The 19,117-nt window shown below is 43.2% G+C and overlaps 1 protein-coding gene across 1 annotated transcript; it reads left to right on the top strand.

Moving 5' to 3' along the window:
- Window positions 1-5,072: 5,072 nt before the first annotated feature.
- Window positions 5,073-18,788, top strand: TMEM70 (transmembrane protein 70). Its single transcript, XM_049781842.1, has 3 exons — window positions 5,073-5,298; window positions 8,435-8,540; window positions 18,272-18,788. The coding sequence occupies exons 1-3, from the start codon at window positions 5,098-5,100 to the stop codon at window positions 18,724-18,726; spliced, it is 762 nt and encodes a 253-aa protein (XP_049637799.1). The 5' UTR covers window positions 5,073-5,097; the 3' UTR covers window positions 18,727-18,788.
- The last annotated feature ends 329 nt before the right edge of the window (window positions 18,789-19,117 follow it).

Below are 19,117 nucleotides of genomic sequence, written 5' to 3'. Positions count from 1 at the left end.
TTTTTTTTTTTTTTTTTTGGTTTTTGGGCCACACTCAGCGGTGCTCAGGGGTTACTGCTCAGAAATAGCTCCTGGCAGGCACGGGGGACCATACGGGACCCAGGATTTGAACCGACCACCTTGGGCCCTGCATCGGCTGATTACAAGGCAAACGCCACCGGCCCCCAGGAGTTACTCCTGATTGCATTCACTGATCTTTCCTTGAGAGGTTTGGGGGAAGTCAGGGATCAAACCCTGGTTAGCTATGTGTAAGGAAAACAAATGCCTTGCTCACTTGGGTTATTTCTCCAGCCCCAGTTCTCTTCCCAATAACTCTAGCTTGACTTACTACTCTATGACTAATGAGGCTCTGTATTTATCTCTAGTTGCCTGCCAAAGGTAGGCTACCCCAAGGTCTCTAGATTGGATTTTGCTGAGAATTGTCTGATAGGTCATTGGTTTGCAATGCTACTCTGGGCCTAGTTGCTGTTAAAAATCCTTTGAAAGCCAGAAGCTCTGCTAGAGACCTTGGAGGTTGTTGATACATTGTTCGCTCATATAGATTGTTTACCTTTCTTGCCCAGGAAGGTCCCTGAATCTTTATTTTTGTCTGGGAGGAATTATAAACAATATCCTGACTTAGGGAGTCATTGGTGAAGTGCACTAGCTTTTTAAAATATTTTATTGTTTTTTGGACCACATCTAGAGGTACTCAGGAGTTACTCCTGGCTCTGTGCTCAGGAAACACTCGTGGCAGGCTTGGCTGGGGATCGAACCCCGTTAGGCTGAGTGTGCAAGGCAAAAATACCCTGCCTGTTGTGCTATCACTCTGGCTCAGTGGAATAGCTTTTAAAGTAACAGTGATGAGTTTGAAAAGTGGTTTAAGATGGAATTTCTCTTGCTATCTGACAACTAAGGAATTCTTTCTAGGGGCTGTAGAGATAGCATGGAGGTAGGGCATTTGCCTTGCATGCAGAGGGACGGTGGTTCGAATCCAGGCATCCCATATGGTCCCCTGAGCCTGCCAAGAGCGATTTCTGAGCATAGAGCCAGGAATAGCCCCTTAACACTGCCGAGTGTAACCCAAAAACCAAAAACAAACAAAAAAAGAATTCTAAGTATGTACTACAAGTGTGTGTGTGTGTGTGTGTGTGTGTGTGTGTGTTGGCTCACATTCTCCAGTGCTGGGGGGAGGTGACAAAGGAGTCTGCTAGTTGCATGCAAGGCAAATACTCTTAATCCCAGTACACTCTATATTTATAATCCAAGGATTTTTGTTTGTTTATGGGTTCCACTTGGGAATACCTAGGGTTTACTCCTGGCTCTGGCTCAGGGATTGCTCCTGGCAGGCTCAGGGGATCAATTGGGTCACAGGGGATTGAATCCTGGTCTGCCTTGTGCAAGACAAGCATATTACCAGCTATATTATTATTTTGGTCCTGGAATATTACTTTTTGTATCCAAATCAGCCTCCAGGTTGATGATCTTGAACAAGATAAATATATCATATTTTCCAGTCTGCTCTCTTTTCTGTTGCTTCACATTAAGCCAGTGGTTCTCAAATAGTGGGGCGCGCCCCCAGGGGGGGCATGAGGCTCCATAAAGGGGGGCGCGTTTGACCTCAGCAAACACTGTCATAACAAGCTAAGCCCCGTGTTTATGTCTCTGTATGTCTCTGGAGCTGAGAGTTGCTGTGTCCTGCTTCACACCCCTCTTCAAAAAGCTATGCATTGTAAAACGTGTTCATTGGAGCCATTAATCAAGACATCACCTCTGATTAAAAAATCAGCTCAAATTATTTTATATATTTTTGTTTTGCAGGTTAAAGTTGTTTTTAATAAAGATACTATTTACAGTCATGGGTGTGTGTGTGTGTGTGTGTGTGTGTGTGTGTGTGTGAAAAATGTTTTCTTCTTCCTAGGGGGGCATGACAGAAAATAATTGAGAAGCACTGCATTAAGCCCACATTTTCATTATAAGAACTCATTACTCTCTTGTTTATTTTTCCTCCTACAGCCTCAGTCCACTGAGCTCTCTCTCTCTCTCTCTCTCTCTCTCTCTCTCTCTCTCTCTCTCTCTCTCTCTCTCTCTCTCTCTCTCTCATTATCTTTGGGTAAAAACCTTCAGTTTGGGGCCATAGTACGTAGGGTGTTTATCTTGCACATGGCCAATCCCAGTTTAATCCAAGAATCCTATATGGTTCTCTAGAGCCTACCAGGAACAATGTTTTTCCCTTTCTTTTTTTTTTTTTTAATTATTTTGGGGGGGGACACCTGGTGGCACTCAGAGGTTACTCCTGCTCTGTGCTCAGAAATCACTCCTGTTGGGCGGAGGGGGGGGACTATTTGGGCCTTCAGAGATAGAACCTGGGTTGGCCACATCCAAGGCAAACACCCTACCTGCAGTGCTAATTCTCTAGTTCCCAGGATTGGTTTCTAAGTGCAGACCCAAGGAGTAACTAACTCCTCAGCACTGCTGGTTGTGGCCCCAAAACAACAACAACAACCACAACCAAAACATTTCAGTTTATCTTTTATTTATTTATTTTTGGTTTTTGGGCCACACCCGGCAGTGCTCAGGGGTTACTTCTGGCAGTCGCTTCTGGCAGGCAGAGGGACGCTGGATTCGAACCACTGTCCTGGATCAACTGCGTGCAAGGCAAATGCTCTACCACCGTACTATCTCTCCAGGCCCTTTTTAAAACACTATTAAGAAAAACTTTTAGGGGCTGGAATGGTGGTGCAAGTGGTAAGGTGTCTGCCTTGCCCGCACTAGCCTAGGATGGACCATGGTTCAATCCCCCAGTGTCCCATATATTCCACAAGACAAAAGCGAGGTCTGAGCACATAGCCAGGAGTATCTCCTGAGCTTCACAGAGTGTGGCCCAAAAACAAACAAACAAACAAACAAAAAAGAAAGAAAAACTTGGTTTTGGGTTACATCCAGTGGGGCTCAGGACCTCACCGGCCCCAATTACTCCTTGCTATAAACTCAGGGACCACATGTGGTATCAAACAAAGGTATCTGGTTTCAAGAAAAACATTGTTAATTTTTATTGTTTTTGTTTTTGTTTTTGGGTCACACCCAGGAGCGCTCAGGGGTTACTCCTGGCTCTAAGCTCAGAAATTGCTCCTGGCAGGCTCCGGGGACTATATGGGATGCCGGATTTGAGCCACTGTCCTTCTGCATGCAAGGCAAACACCTTACCTCCATCTATCTCTCTGGCCCCTCATTTTTATTGTTAAAACAATCACAAACTGATCAATTGATCTTCATTAACTGATTTATAAATCAAATCACATTATTCTAGCCCTATTGGATCAATGCAAAATGGAAGATACATTTAAGATAAGAGGGTGGGACAAGATTATTAGCAAAAGTCGTGAATCTACCTTCAAGGGAAGTGCAGATTACTACTGTTCCAAGACACCAGATTGGTTTAAAGTCATACCTTTGAGAGATCTGAATTGCAATGAGATATACACAATTCTATTTTGGGTCTAGATGTTGGTGCTCAAGTCCTGACCTTCTGTTTGCAAAGCATGTGCTCTAGTCTGTCTGGCCTCTGAAACCTCAATCTTCATGTACTTGTAATCTTCTGCTCATAACTTCATTCTGGGAAATGGCTTTCATATTTAACAAGCCATGAAAAGAATGAAAGAAATCATGCATGAATGCAAATGATTTTCTGAAGACAAATTGGGCAAATATCAACATAAGAATGAGTGCCTTTCCTAATGCTTAATTACCATTTATTTTTGTTCAACTTGTATAAAGCATTATTTCTTCTGTGCTAAAGTGACTCGTTTTTGGAGAAATGGAGAAGGGGTGCACATCTAAGAGTTTATGGAACTTGCTGAGCTGAGTTCCAGTACCCAAAGTATGTGCTCCAGCCCTTTGATCCCTAATAGATTCAAGAACCAAATAATTTATAAAGAGTAGGAGTTAAAAAAAGACCATAGGGAAATAACTACACTAACAATTATCATGACAGTGTTAATAAGTGAGAGAAGTAGAATGCATCCCTAATACAGGCATAGGGTAGGGGAGGAGGGAGATCAGGAGCATTGGTGGTGGGAATGTTGCACTGGTGAAGGGGCGTATTCTGTTTATGACTGAAACTCAGCTATAATCATGTTTGTAATGTTGGTGCTTAAATATTTTTAAAAAAAGAATAAGATTAAATGACAATCCAATTATTTAAAAAAAACAAAATCATGGAATATCTAAGAACAAATGGAAATAAAAACAAAGTTTACAAAAAAGAAAAAAGAAAAGAAAGAAAGAAAGAAAGAAAGAAAGAAAGAAAGAAAGAAAGAAAGAAAGAAAAGAAAAAGACCCCCAAACCCAGAAAGCTTTCAATCTGGCTTTTAGGTTTGTGCTTTCCTTAAGACTCTTCTCTTGCCGTTTCAGTCTCAGAAAGACTGAAAACCAACTACAATCATGCTTGTAATTATGGTGCTTAAATAAAAAAAATTTAAAAAAGAATAAAATCAAATTAACAATTCGAATGTTCCAAAAAAAAAATAAAATCACGGAATATCTAAGAACAAATGGAACTATAATAATGAGAATGTACGAGGGAAATAGAAAGCCTGTTTAGAGTACAGGCAGGGGTTGGGTGGGGAGGAGGGAGATTTGGGACATTGGTGATGGGAATGTTGCACTGGTGATGGGTGGTGTTCTTTACATGACTGAAACCCAAACACAATCATGTATGTAATAAATTTGTTTAAATAAATAATTAAAAAAAAGAACAAATGGAAATAGAAACAAAGTTTACAAAAAAAGAAAAGAAAAACCCAAATCCAGAAAGCTTTCAATCTGACTTTTAAGTTTATTCTTTCCTTAAGATTCTTCTCTTTGCCCATTCAGTCTCAGAAAGAAAGCAGAACTTAAGAGATCTGGGTATTCCTTGCTAAAGGGGAAAGAGTCCGGAACTTCGAAGACGCGGAACGCATGGCTCTGGGGAAATGCTGCAGGCGAACACAATATTCAGTGCACGGAGGGCGACCAATCGGACTCCGAGAACCTCTAGCGGCGGGGCATAAGACAGAAAGTCCCGCCCCGTCTTCCGGTCCGTAATGCTTATTACTTCCCCCAGCGTGGGCTTCACGTATGGCTCCCGGGATGCTCATGCTGCTGGCGGGGGGCGGCCGGGGAGCGCCGGGACTGCGGCTTTGCTGGACGAGGACCTTGCGGGGGGCAGCCGCCGCCCTCCCGTGCCCCGGGGGGCCAGTCATTGGGCGCTCGACCTCTCGCTCGGGCTGCTGGAGGCCGCTTGGCGGCGGGACCTCCGGAGTGCGCGTGGCCCTGCAGGTCGGGGGTGCTCCAGGGCTGGAGGGAGGAGACTGGGGGTGCATGGGGCGTCAGGATGAGCCCGGGCATGGCTACCCACCTCCTTTTTATTTTCTTATTTATGCATTTGTTTATTTGATCATGCATTTATTTACTCATACATTTGTTTGTACTTATGCATCTGCTTTTTTACTTATGCACTTGTTTATTAACTCATGCATTTATTTACTTATGCACCTGTGTATTTACTCATGCATCTGTTTATGTACTCATGCACTTATTTATTTTTGCACATATGTATTCACTCACGCACTTAAGTTTTTTACTCATGGATTTGTTTATTTACATATGCATTTATTTATGTGTTTATTTCCGTATGCGTTTATTTACCTATGCATTTGTTTACTTACTCGTTTGTTTACTTGTGTTTATTTACTTATGCATCCATTTATTTACTTATGCATTTCTTCATTTACTCACGATTCACTTATGCATTTGTTATTTTGCATTTATTTACACACTTGCTTATTCATTCATGTACTTATTTACTCATGCACACAGTTATGCATTTGTTTTTTATGCATTCATTTATTTGCTTATGCACATATTTACTTCTGCGTTTGTTTGCTTATGCATTTATTTACTTTTGCATTTGTTCATTTACTTGTGCATGTATTTATCTACCTATGCATTTGTTTATTTATTCATGCATTAATTTATTTACTGTGTTGGGTCCTCACCCATTGTTGCCTTTGGCTCTCCCCAGCCCTGAGCTCAGGGATGGGCTGCCAGGGATCTGCTGCTGCAAGCAAGGGCTGAGCCCTTCGGCTGGGCTATATCACCCTGCTCCTCAATCCTCTATTCTGCAGAATTCCACTCCAGTGCAGAAGGGCATTTTGTGAGGTTCACAGACAGGCAGGCAGGCCTGGGATTCTGGCTCAGGCTCGAAATCACTGCATTCACAGCCCCCGCATCTTGGGATACCTTGGGACTGTGGTCCTTTGATGGGTGATGCCAGGACTTTGGAGTTGAAGGACTAATTGCGAATTAGAAGCAGCATCTAGGAAGCCGGTGAAAGAATCCATTGTTTTTTTTTTTTTTTTGTTTGTTTGTTTGTTTGTTTTGTAGTTGGAGCTGAGGTCCCTGCAGCGTTGGGGACGAATTCCAGGCTTCCACATAGGCTCTAGCCATTTGAACTATGTCCCAGGACCAAGAGGGTCTGGCTTAAGGGATTTTTCTCCCTGAAAAATGATATAGACGTTGAACTTCATTTTAACCAGAACAAATTTGTCTTCTAATCTGTTCTGGAATTTTATCAGAAAGAACAAACCTGGTTATTAAAACCTGAAAGAAATGGGAGTTGGAATCTTAATTTAAAAAGTCAGAATAGGGGCTGGAGAGATAGCATGGAGGTAAGGCGTTTGCCTTTCATGCAAGAGGTCATCGGTTCGAATCCCAGCGTCCCATATGGTCCCCCGTGCCTGCCAGGAGCAATTTCTGAGCATGGAGCCAGGAGTAACCCTGAGCACTGCCGGGTGTGACCCAAAAACCACAAAAAAAAAAAAAAAAAAAAAAAAAAAAATAAAAAGTCAGAATAAATGAATTGGGTATGCCTTTGATATTTTGAAGTTTGCATGCATTAAGATTAATTTTCAGGGGCCCGGAGAGATAGCACAGTGGCGTTTGCCTTGCAAGCAGCCAATCCAGGACCAAAGGTGGTTGGTTCGAATCCCGGTGTCCCATATGGTCCCCCGTGCCTGCCAGGAGCTATTTCTGAGCAGACAGCCAGGAGTAACCCCTGAGCACTGCCGGGTGTGGCCCCCCCAAAAACAAACAAACAAACAAAAGAAGATTAATTTTCAGGAACCAGAGCCATAGTACTGAGAGTGGTTTGGGCTCTCTCGCCTTGCAAGCAGCCAAGGTGTGTTTGATTCCCTAGCACTCCCTAAAATCCCTGAGCTCAGCCAGGAGTAAACTCTGAGCAATGTTGTGGCTGCCCCTCCAAAAACAAAACAAACAACAAAATCAATTTTCAGTGAGACTTAGGGACATAGTGGATGGAAACAAGACCTTTATGAAATAATTATATTCTAATACTAGCTACAGTAAGTTTTTTTAATTATTAAAAAATGATCCGAGGTTAGCAATAATACTGCGGGTAGGGAGTGTGCTTTGCACATAGCAAATCCAGGTTCCACGCCCTGCACCTCTTAAGGTCCAGTTTTTACTCCTCAACGATACTAGGAAAGATAGGAATGCAGACAGTGTTGGGGCCGGAGTGGTGACACTAGAGGTAAGGTGTCTACCTTGCCAGCGCTAGCCTAGGACAGACCGCCGTTCGATCCCCCGGCATCCCATATGGTCCCCCAAACCACGAGTGACTTCTGAGCACATAGCCAGGAGTAACCCCTGAGCGACACCCATGTGACCCAAAAACAAAACAAAACAAAAGGAATGCTGACAGTGAAGTAAATCCTGGGTATTGGCAGGTGTGGCCCAAAAACAAGGTTGAAAGTTTCTGTATGTAACAAAAGCACACTTGGGGATTCCCTAGGGCTATTCCTAGGGGATTGAATCCAGATTTTCTGCTTGAAAACATTTGTTGAACGAATACTCTGCAGGTAAAAAGCAATCATAACATAGTGTGTCATTAAAATAAATTTAGATGCTAGTGCATTTTAATCTTTAAGGTAATAAAATGATTGCTGCTCTCCTCCCCCTTTCTAAGAGATTTTTGTTTAATTAAAATGACATTGTGGGGCCAGAGAGATAGCACAGTGGTAGGGTGTTTGCTTTGCACGTGGCCGACCCGGGACAGACTCGGTTTGATTCCTGGCATCCCATATGGTCTCCTGTGTCTGCCAGGAGCGATTTCTGAGCGCAGAGCCAGGAGTAATTCCTGAGCACTGCCGAGTGTCATAAAAAAAAAAAAAAAAAAAAAAAGACTTTCTGGGATAGGGAAGATAATATAGTGGGTAGGGTCCTTTCCTGCATGTGACTGACCCTGGTTCAATCCCTGGCAGTGCTAAGGGGACCCTATGTAGGATTCTAGAGATTGAATCTGGGTCAACTATGCAAGCCCTGAAAAAACAATAATTTTAAAGTTAGTCCAAAATGCAGTTTACTGTGTGCTTACATTACGTTGCTTTCTCAATAGATACCTGTTTCTTGGGAAAGATGTGTTCGATGCTTACATACACAACATAAAAAATCAGAAGATGGAAGGCTGATTTATACTGGGAATCTGGCTCGAACAGTATTTGGTGGGTAATCTGAAGAAAAGGCTATTTATTTTGGTTGTGGAAATATGTTTTTAACTCCTGCTATTTTAGCCCTTATTTGTAAGATATAAGGAAGATATAAAGTTTTTTTATTTTTTTTTAACCTGTAACCTGTTGATACATTTACTGGTTTAGGGGTCAGAGAGGTGACTGAGCGGGAGGCCCAGGTTTGATCCCAGCACTGCCTGGCTCTGGAAGCTCCTCATCCCAGTGGAGGAGACTCAAAAACCAAAGGAAAGAAGAAGATTTAGTGGTTTGTGTTTTTATGAGATTTAATTTTATGTTTTCATTTATTTCTGGAATTTGCGGTTAAATGAGTGCAATATTTCTTTCATTAAAAATATTAAAAACTGGGGCCGGAGAGATAGCATGGAGGTAAGGCCTTTTCCTTTCATGCAGAAGGTCATGATTCTAATCCCAACATCCCATATGGTCCCCTGTGCCTGCCAGGAGCGATTTCTGAACGTGGAGCCAGGAGTGACCACTGAGCACTGCCGGGTGTGACCCAAAAAAAAAAAAAATAAGAGTACTGAAAACTGGGGCCAGAGTGATAGCACTGCGTTAGGGCTTTTGCCTTGTACACTGCAGACCTGGGATCCATCCAGGTTCAATCTCTGGCATCCCATAGCCTGCAAGGAGTGTCTCTGAGCTAGATGTAACTACTGAGGGCCATTGGGTGTAGCCCAAAACACTAGAACAAACATGGCACTTTATATGGTTCCCAATCCCTGCCTTAGTATAACCAGATGTGGCCCTCAAACTAGACCAAAAAAAAAAAAAAACCCCAACCCAATAGCTTCTTAAATTTTAGCTTCATAACTGTAGCCAGTGTTTCTCAACTGGAGAACATTTGGCCCTTAAGAATTCCAAGGGGGCAGGCAGTGCGGTGGCGCAGCCGTAGGACACTTGCCTTGCACTCGCCAATCTAAGACGAATCTGGTTCGATCTCTGGTGTCTCATATGGTCCCCCTAGCCAGTAGAGATTTCTGAGCACATAGCCAGGAGTAATCTCTGAGCATCACCAGGTATCACCCAAGGCCCCCACCCCCCAAAAAAAAGAATTCCAAGGGGGCCACAGGTAATTCTCTAAGTGTGGGGCCATGGCATGATATTAGGAAGCCATTCTTTAGGGTAGGGAGGCCAAAGGAAGGAAACATGATAGGAGAAAGTTATAAACACTGGTTTGAAGTCTGGGAAGATAGTACAGATGTTAAAACACTTGCCTTATGTTCTGCTGATCCTAATTTAATCTATGGTACCAAATATGAATCCCAGACAAATCCTATTATGACCTTTTTTGTTGTTGTTTTTAGGTTATACCCAGTAGTGCTCAGGAGTTACTCCTGACTTTGCATTCAGAAATCGCTCCTGGTAGGCTGGGGGGCCATATGGGATGCTGGGGATTGAACCCAATACTGTCCCAGGTCAGCTGTGTGCAAGGCAAACACTTTACCTGCTCTGCTATCTCTCTGGCCCCTTTTCACCATGGGGAGCCTCCTCTATAGTAGGATTCTTGGGGTTACTTCCATTCATACTGAACCTGAGAGTGCTGGACTTGGATCTATTGGAGCTTCAGGGTCTGATGGTCATAGCTGGTTGATATTTGGGAGACCCTCTGTGATGCTAAGGATTAAATTTAGGACTTTACACTTACATGTTCTATTCCTTTAAGCTGTTTCCCTAATCTCTGATGAGTCTTTTTTGTTTGTTTTTGGGTCACACCCGGCAGCGCTCCGGGGTTACTCCTGGCTCTACGCTCAGAAATTACTCCAGGCAGGCTTGGGGGACCATATGAGATGCTGGGATTCGAACCACCAACCTTCTGCATCAGAGGCATGGAGGCCTTACCTCCATGCTATCTCTCCGGCCCCATGATGAGTCATTTTTAAACAATGTTTATAATCACTAAGTTGGAACCTGTTCTTTTGTCAGCCAGGAAATTATTTACTTTGCATCTTCTAAAATATCTCATATACACATTTTCAAATTTTTTAGTAGAATTCTCTGTTGACTAAAAAGTACATTTGGGCCAGAGCAGTAGAGCAGTGAGTGATAGGGCATTAGTTTTGTATGAGGCCAATCTGGATTCTGTTCCTGGAACTCATATGATACCCTGAGTTGGCCAATAGTAACCCTTGAGCACAGCTGGTGTGGCCCTAAAACCTCCAAACTAAAAATTTATTTAAAAAAAAAAGCAAAACCTGTATTTCTAGGCTAGAAATATAAAATTGAAATAGTTTTTGGGTCACACTTAGTAGTGAGTATGCTCAAGGCTTATTCTTGGCTCTGATCCCCAGGGGTCACTCATGGCAGTGTGCTGTCCTGGGGATGAGTTTTATGGAAGGCAAAAACCTTACTCATTTTCTTGGTGCTTTGGCCCTGACATTGAATTTTTGCCTGGATCGGCTCACTGAAGGCTGAAGGAAGAATTCTGCCTTTCCTCTTCCAGCTTCTGGTGACTTCTGGTGGTCCTTTTTGTTCTTTGCCTTGTGACTTCTTGACTATTTCTTCATTCTTCACACACCTGTCTCTGTCTTGTCATTTTCTGTCTTTATGGTATTCATTGGACTTAGGGTTCACTCTAATCCAGTATGATTTCATCTCAATTCTTTTTTTTTTTTTGGTTTTTGGGCCACACCCGGCAGTGCTCAGGGGTTACTCCTGGCTGTCTGCTCAGAAATAGCTCCTGGCAGGCACGGGGGATCATATGGGACACCGGGATTTGAACCAACCACCTTAGGTCCTGGATCGGCTGCTTGCAAGGCAAACACCACTGTGCTATCTCTCCGGGCCCTCATCTCAATTCTTAATTATCTGCTAAGTACCCTTATTTTATTTATTTTTTTTTTTTGGTTTTTGGGCCACACCCAGTGACGCTCAGGTTACTCCTGGCTATGTGCTCAGAAATTGCTCCTGGCTTGGGGGAACCATACGGGACTCCACGGATCAAACTGAGGTCTGTCCTAGATTAGCACATACAAGGCAAATGTCCTACTGCTTGTGCCACCATTTCGGCCCCCAAAGTGCCTTTATTTTTATGTTACAGCCTGCTTGGTCCAGACACTGAGGAAATTCTTGGGGTCAAGAAGGTACAATGCCGGAGAGATAGCACAGCGGTGTTTGCCTTGCGAGCAGCCAATCCAGGACCAAAGGTGGTTGGTTCGAATCCCGGTGTCCCATATGGTCCCCCGTGCCTGCCAGGAGCTATTTCTGAGCAGACAGTCAGGAGTAACCCCTGAGCATTGCCGGGTGTGGCCCAAAAACCAAAAACCAAAAACCAAAAAAAAAAAAAGAAGGTACAGTGCATGTATTCGGTGGAAATGAAATGAGACACTTAGAAGTAAAGTAGCATCTTGTCTCTCTATTCTTGACTTCTCTGGGTTAGAGCAGAACACTCAAACAAAATTTCTTGGCAAGACATCACAATTGAAGGCATAGACATTAATTCTCTCACTGGACCTTAGACAAAATGCCCAGGACAGGCAGGGAAGGTGGTGCTAGAGGTAAGGTGTCTGCCTTGCAAGCGCTAGCGTAGGACGGACAGCGGTTCGATCCCCCGGCGTCCCATATGGTCCCCCCAAGCCAGGGCGAATTCTGAGCACATAGCCAGGAGTAACCCCTGAGTGTCAAACGGGTGTGGCCCAAAAACCAAAAAAAAAAAAAAAATGCCCAGGACAAGCTGCATGTTTATTTTTACCAACCCAGGGCAAGGCACAGCCCCAGCCTTCGTGCTTGCAGCCTTAAGAGAGGCTCCAAGAAAAGTCCTAAGGATGTTAGTGAAGTTATGTCACAAATAATATATATGCTATGCCCCCTTTCTTTCCTGAGTGCCTTATGGACAGGCGACCAAGGTCTTTTGGCACCCTAATACCCTCCTTTTTGTGGGTACAGGCGACTTTTCAGGAACCCTCCCTTGCGGACTCAAAGGCCCTTTCTTAACGGCTGGAGCAGTAGCACAGCAGTAGGGCATTTGCTTTGCTGGCTGACCCAGGACAGACCTGGATTCGAAAGCCGGCATCCCATATTACCTCGAAGCCTGGAGCAATTTCTGAGCGCATAGCCAGGAGTAATCCCTGAGCACCTGGTGTGCCCCCAACCCCCAAATAAAAAGGGCCCGTTCTTAAAGGTACAGGTGGTGAGGACCGTCTTAAACCTGGTGCCCTGAACCTTACAGATAGCATAGTGGTAGAGTGTTTGCCTTGCACACGGCTAACCTAGGACTGACCTGGGTTCAATCCTCGGCTTTTTCCCGTATGGTCACCCGAGCCTGCAAGGAGTGATTTCTGAGTGCAGAGCTAGGAGTAACCCCTGAGTGTCGCCAGGTGTGGCCCAAAAACAACAACAAAAAAAGCCTCAGAAAACCTGGTGCTGGGGCCGGTGAGATAGCATGGAGGTAGGACATTTGCCTTGCATGCAGAAGGACGATGGTTTGAATCCTGGCATCCCATATGGTCCCCTGACCCTGCCAGAAGCAATTTCTGAGCATAGAGCCAGGAGTAACCCCAAATAAAACCAACCTGGTGCCCTCCTTAGATCTCAGGGTCAAGAGTTTGCAAGGGTGGGTATCCCTCTTTTCATTTTTTATTTTATTAATTTTTTTTTGGGGGGGGGGTCACACCCGGCAGTGCTCAGGGGTTACTCCTGGCTCTATGCTCAGAAATCACTCCTGGCAGGGTCAGGGGACCATATGGGATGCTGGGATTCGAACCACCGAACTTCTGCATGCAAGGCAAATGCCTTACCTCCATGCTATCTCTCCGGCCCCTATTTTATTTTTTTTAAGTGAATGGCTGTCAATTCTCTATGTACATCTTTCATGGTAGACATCAATAAACGAGTCAGCATAATACCAGTTACTAAGACCAAAAGACCAATTCTGGCAGTTGCTGCCCAGTATGGCCAGTTTAAAGGATTTAAAGTTTTAGCATCTGACCATAAATCTGTAACTAACTCATCAATCTCTGTAATGTCTAATTTGGGTTTACTACTTGTTCCAAGGTTTTAATATATGAAGACATACTGTGTTGCCATACGCTCAGCAAATGGGTCTTCCCCTTATCCCAAGGCTGAACTTTTTTACATGGATAAGGGGTGACATATATTTATATTCTGCATGGCAGCAAGTAGACATCTGAAATTTGATGTTCTGTACTTTATTTCCAAGCCAAATGATTGTACTTTCTAAGGAACCAATTTTTGTTTCTTACTTTTGGACTACTTTTCAACTAAGGCAAGAGTTAATTTTATTCTTATGATTTTCTGTTTGTTGAGTCCCTATATATTTTCTGTATCAATTGTTTTACTGCCTGTAATTTTTTTTATAGATAAGGACCACTCCTATACCCAATAGGCTTATTAGTTTCTGCATAATATTGAGCAGCGGTCCCTAGGAAAAGTTTTGCTCGTTTTCAGATGTTTAGTTTTCATAATGGCTAGATCCGTTTCTTTCTGTATATCCCTTCGCCACAGGGAAAATGGTAAGGCAGATAAAATATAAGGCTGGAAAGTACCCTTGTCTTCACTATCTTCCCAGGCTAAGATTTTTGTACTTTTGCCACATTCTTAGCCAATATTTGGCTCATCAAGGAAGAGATGTAAATAGGCCAGGAAGAGGGCTAGTCTTTTTCTGCAATGCAAGAAACATCTCCTGAATTCATAAGCCCCATTATCTTCTTTCCCTAAACTCTTTTTTTTTCTTTATTTTTTTTAATATATTTTTTACTTAAGTAACATGATCATAGTTGGGTTACAGTCACAAACAGAATACCCCCCTTCACCAGTGTAACAATCACCCCTCCCCCTTCCCATCCCCTGCCTGTATTCGAGACAGGCATTCTACTACAGTTATTTGTTTTTAAGTTCAGTAAATTGTATTTTTTTTTTCTTAAAGGATAAGAGTAAAAAAATATAGTGAAGTTGTGATAGTGGCAATCGCTGTTGTTTGCATAGGTCCAGAAAAATGGGGAAAATGGAAAAAAAAAATCGACCTGATTACAAAAAGGGCCCACCCCAGAAGTTTATTGGCATAAGACCGACTCTGGGTTCCAGGCATACCATTCTGTCCAACCCGAGTCATTCTCCGTGGTCCCGGTGAAACTTCTTCACACTTTAGCTATTGTTGGTATCAGATTCTTATATTTAAAGACTGGATTCTGTGCATTTCTTTCATCGATGTCAGGCTGATGTGGAACATCCTCTAGTTTCAGCATACCATTAAATGTGGAGCGATCTGCCTTGCAAGCAGGCTGTTGCTGAGTTGTCTGAGTGTTGAGAGCACTCTTTGGAGTAAGTCAATGCCAAAGCAGTGATAGGTCTTCCCTGTTAGAGGCTTGGATCCTGGTGATGATATACCAGTGGTCCTCAAACTATGGCCCGCGGGCCACATATTGTATTTGTATCTGTTTTGTTTCTTCATTGCAAAATAAGATATATGCAGTGTGCATAAGAATTCGTTCATAAGTTTTGTTTTTACTATAGTCAGACCCTCCAATGGTCTGAGGGACAGTGAACTGACCCCCTGTTTAAAAAGTTTGAGGACCCCTGATATAGACAATTGTGGTTCTTTTCATAGATGGTATCCATTGGTCAGGTGTGTGTGTGCGATGCCCATTCTTCTGAGGCCTAAGCCAAATCATTATGCCTATGTTCAGGGTAAAAGGCCTAATTACATTACCAAATTTGTGTTCCCATCTCTATTAAATAAGAACTTGTTTGCATATGTATTATTTTCCCATTTTAATGTGCCTATGCAAAAGAGAAGCAATGCCACAGGATATTGTTGGTGCATCTGGGGGCCGATGAATAAAGTCCAACATTCCCCGTAACTTGGTTCAAACATGAAATCTATACAGAGATACTCTTCTACCAGTATTGCTTATAAAACAGATCTCAAAGGGGGAAAATCAAACAATCTTTTTGTTTGTTTTTTGTTTTTGGGCCACACCCGGTGACACTCAGGATACTCCTGGCTATGCACTCAGAAATTGCCCCTGGCTTGGGGCACCATATGGGACGCTGGGGAGCTGGGGAGCGAACCTCTGTCTGTCCTAGATGAGTGCATGCAAGGCAGATGCCCTTCCGCTTGCACCACCACTCCAGCCCCTCGCTGAACTCTTAATTGGTATTAAAGGCCTTTTGGAGGCTTCTTCCTCCAAATTTGTCTTCTCCACGTCATCTATCAAATCATTATCATCAGAGAAAATTTGTTTCCTTAGAGCAGCTTTTTCCCATTTTTCTATGTACCTACTCGTCTTCTTAACTCGGTCTTCCTTTATCGAGCAGTCCAGGGCACCCTGACGAGGTCCTATTCATCCACCAAAGGAATAAAAATAAGAACAAAAATGGGCAGAGGAAAATATGTTACCTCTTGCCTATTGGCACCCAATAAGAGGGCACCATGTTCTAAAAGGCCCTCCCTTAGTGATACAGCCGTCAGGGTGTACAGGGTCAGAGTATACACAGGGGTGGACACAGCTTTTTAAAATAATGTTTATGTTCTGAGAGTTTGGAAACATTATTCAATCTATTATATGCCAAAATTATGGGGGAAAGAGGTAGTTGGAAGAAGTCAGGAGGATTTTTTATTGAAGGCAACTTGGCATTGTATTCCCTGTAGACTAATTATATATGAAGGGAGAAATCCCAGCTCACTGCTTAAGGGTCACTCCTGTGATGCTTAGGGGTCCACCTAGTACCAGAGATTGGATTTGGGCCTCCACAGACAATGCATGTATTCTAGTCCTTTAAACTATTGTCCTGGCTTAGGAAGTAATTATCTTTATCTTACTTATGTAAGATAATTAAGCCTCTACTAGGGGTTCGAGGGGAACTTGGGAGCATGGGTGGAGGGAAGTGGACACTGGTGAAGGGGTTAGTGTTGAAGCATCTATACCTAAAACTCAGTCATGATTTTGTAAGTCATGGGTGTGTTATTAAAAAAGAAATTGAGCCTTCAACCATCAACAGTGTATAAGAATGTCTTTTGTTATATAGCCTCACCCACCAAATAACTGTCAGGCTTTCAGTCTTTGTAAATTCAGGGAGACTGAGTGTATAGTTTGAATCTCGTGTTTCTTTTTTTTGTTTTGTTTTTGTTTGTTTTTGGGCCACACCCGTTTGACGCTCAGGGGTTACTCCTGGCTACGTGCTCAGAAATCGCCCCTGGCTTGGGGGGACCATATGGGACGCCGGGGGATCGAACCGCGGTTCGTTCCTTGGCTAGCGCTTGTAAGGCAGACACCTTACCTCTAGCGCCACCTTCCCGGCCCCTCGTGTTTCTTATTACAAACAAAGTTAGCAGGGGCCAGAGTGATACAAGCAGGTAAGGCATTTGTCTTGCACGCAGCCAACCCAGGTTCTATCCTTTGTATCTCATATGGTCACCTGAAACTTCCATGAGTAATTCATGAGCAAAGAGCCAGGAGTAATATTGAGCATCACCAGGTGTCCAAAATCCAGGGGACAACAAAACCAACAACCCTCCCCAAAACAAGGTTAGCATCATCTGTAAGTGCCATGTGCATCTTTGTGCACTGTTTATATTTCTTGCGTGTTTACAGTTTGGTCTTTGTTTTCTCATATTCTAGGATACATTGGTGATATTAATGCTTTCTGATATAAGTTGCAAAAATTTTTGTCATTTGCATGTTCTTTTGGACCATGTTCTTTTTCTGTTGTGAGGGAGCAAACCCAGTGCCTCTTACATCTTAGGGATGTACTATACCACTAAGTTGTATACCTGACACCCCCCACCACCTGGGTACACTTAAACTATGTTTGTATGCATTCATTCATTCATTCATTCATTCACGGATGGTCACATCTGGTGATGTTCAGGAGTTACTCCTGGCTCTGCAGTCAGGAATTACTCCTGCTGGTGCAAGGCACTTGCTCTACCTACTGGCCTATTGCTCTAACCTCTAAAACATTTTAATTTTTAACTCTTTTCTTTTTGTTATCATAATATTCAAATTGTGCACCCTTAGTTGAGGCATTTACTGAGGGCTGCACACTGGCCTGCAGAACCTGAGAATGCCCACATAGGGTTTTTTTTTGGGGGGGGCGGGGTTCACACCTGGCATCGCTCAGGGGTTACTCCTGGCTCTACTACTACTCCTACTCCGGCCCCACATAGGGTTTTTATAGATTTATTTTTTGTTATTTTTGGGCCACTCCTGGCAATGCTCAGAGGTTACTTCTGGTTCTGCATTGAAGAATTACTCCTGGTGATTCAGCTCAGAGGATTATATGGGATGTGGCAGATTGAACCGAGGCTGAGTGCAAGGCAAATGTCCCTACCTGTCGTGCTTTTGCTACAGCCTAGGTTTTGGTAGATTTCACATGTAAAATTTGTCTAGTGCTTAATATAGCTGAAGTATGACAAGCTTTCTCTGTTTTACAGTAAAATATTACTATAATAAACTTTTATTTTGGGCCACACCTGGCTGTACTCAGAACTTACTTTTGGCTCTGAACTCAGGGATCACTCCTGGCAGGCTTGATGACCTTATCGTATAGAGTTCCAGGGGTTCAATCAAGGTTGATACTGCATGCAGTGCAACTGTCCTATCCACTCTATTATCTATCTGGCCATATGTGTTTTGAATGTATCATTTTGATGATGCAGAAAAAAAAAAGAAAAGTAGAAGAATGAATGGGTTGATTTTTTTTATAAGTATGAAAGTATTAACTGTTCACTTTTTTCTTCCATTTAGGTGTGAAGTGTTTTTCTTATTCTTCAAGTCTGCTCAGCCTGGCATGTCTACCTTACATCTTCACCCAAAATAATGTTATATTTGGAAGTCTCCCTTTGCAGATCTTATTTTATGGCATCATAGGAAGCTTTACAGTGATCACCCCAGCGCTGCTTCACTTCCTTACAAAAGGATATGTCATTCGGTTGTACCACGAGGCCACAACAGACACCTACAAAGCTGTCACGTACAGCATTTTACTTACAGAAACAAATACAGTGTTTCACCAGAATGATGTGAAGATTCCAGACAGCGCACATGTGTTCACCACGTTTTATGCTAAAACAAAATCACTGTTGGTTAATCCGTCGCTCTTTGCCAACCCTAAAGACTACGATCATCTAATGGGCTATGACAAACCATTTACTTGGGATGTTGAAGAAGCCAGTGGAGAGCAACTGAAAGATGATAAATGAATGTTCTTATACGTGCTCTTAAGTATGATTATCTAATGTATAATAAAGCTGTCTTTACCTTTGTTTTCTGTGTTAATGATTTGAGTCTCTAAAGTAGAACTTTCAGTTCATTTTTAGAATTGTCTTTCCACAACTTTTTTTTTTGTTTGTTTGTTTTTGGGCCACACCCGGCGTTGCTCAGGGGTTACTCCTGGCTGTCTGCTCAGACATAGCTCCTGGCAGGCACGGGGGACCATGTGGGACACCGGGATTCGAACCAACCACCTTTGGTCCTGGATTGGCTGCTTGCAAGGCAAACGCCGCTGTGCTATCTCACCGGGCCCTCCACAACTTTTTTTAGTGCTGTCAGGTAATGATTCAAGGGTCTCACACCTGCAAGGTAATTGCACTA

Source organism: Suncus etruscus, chromosome 10 (genome assembly GCF_024139225.1).
Source record: "Suncus etruscus isolate mSunEtr1 chromosome 10, mSunEtr1.pri.cur, whole genome shotgun sequence".
In the NCBI taxonomy this organism is placed as follows: Eukaryota; Metazoa; Chordata; class Mammalia; order Eulipotyphla; family Soricidae; genus Suncus; species Suncus etruscus.
The sequence above is the reverse complement of the archived record's forward strand: the minus strand, read 5'-3'. Positions and strand labels throughout refer to the sequence as shown.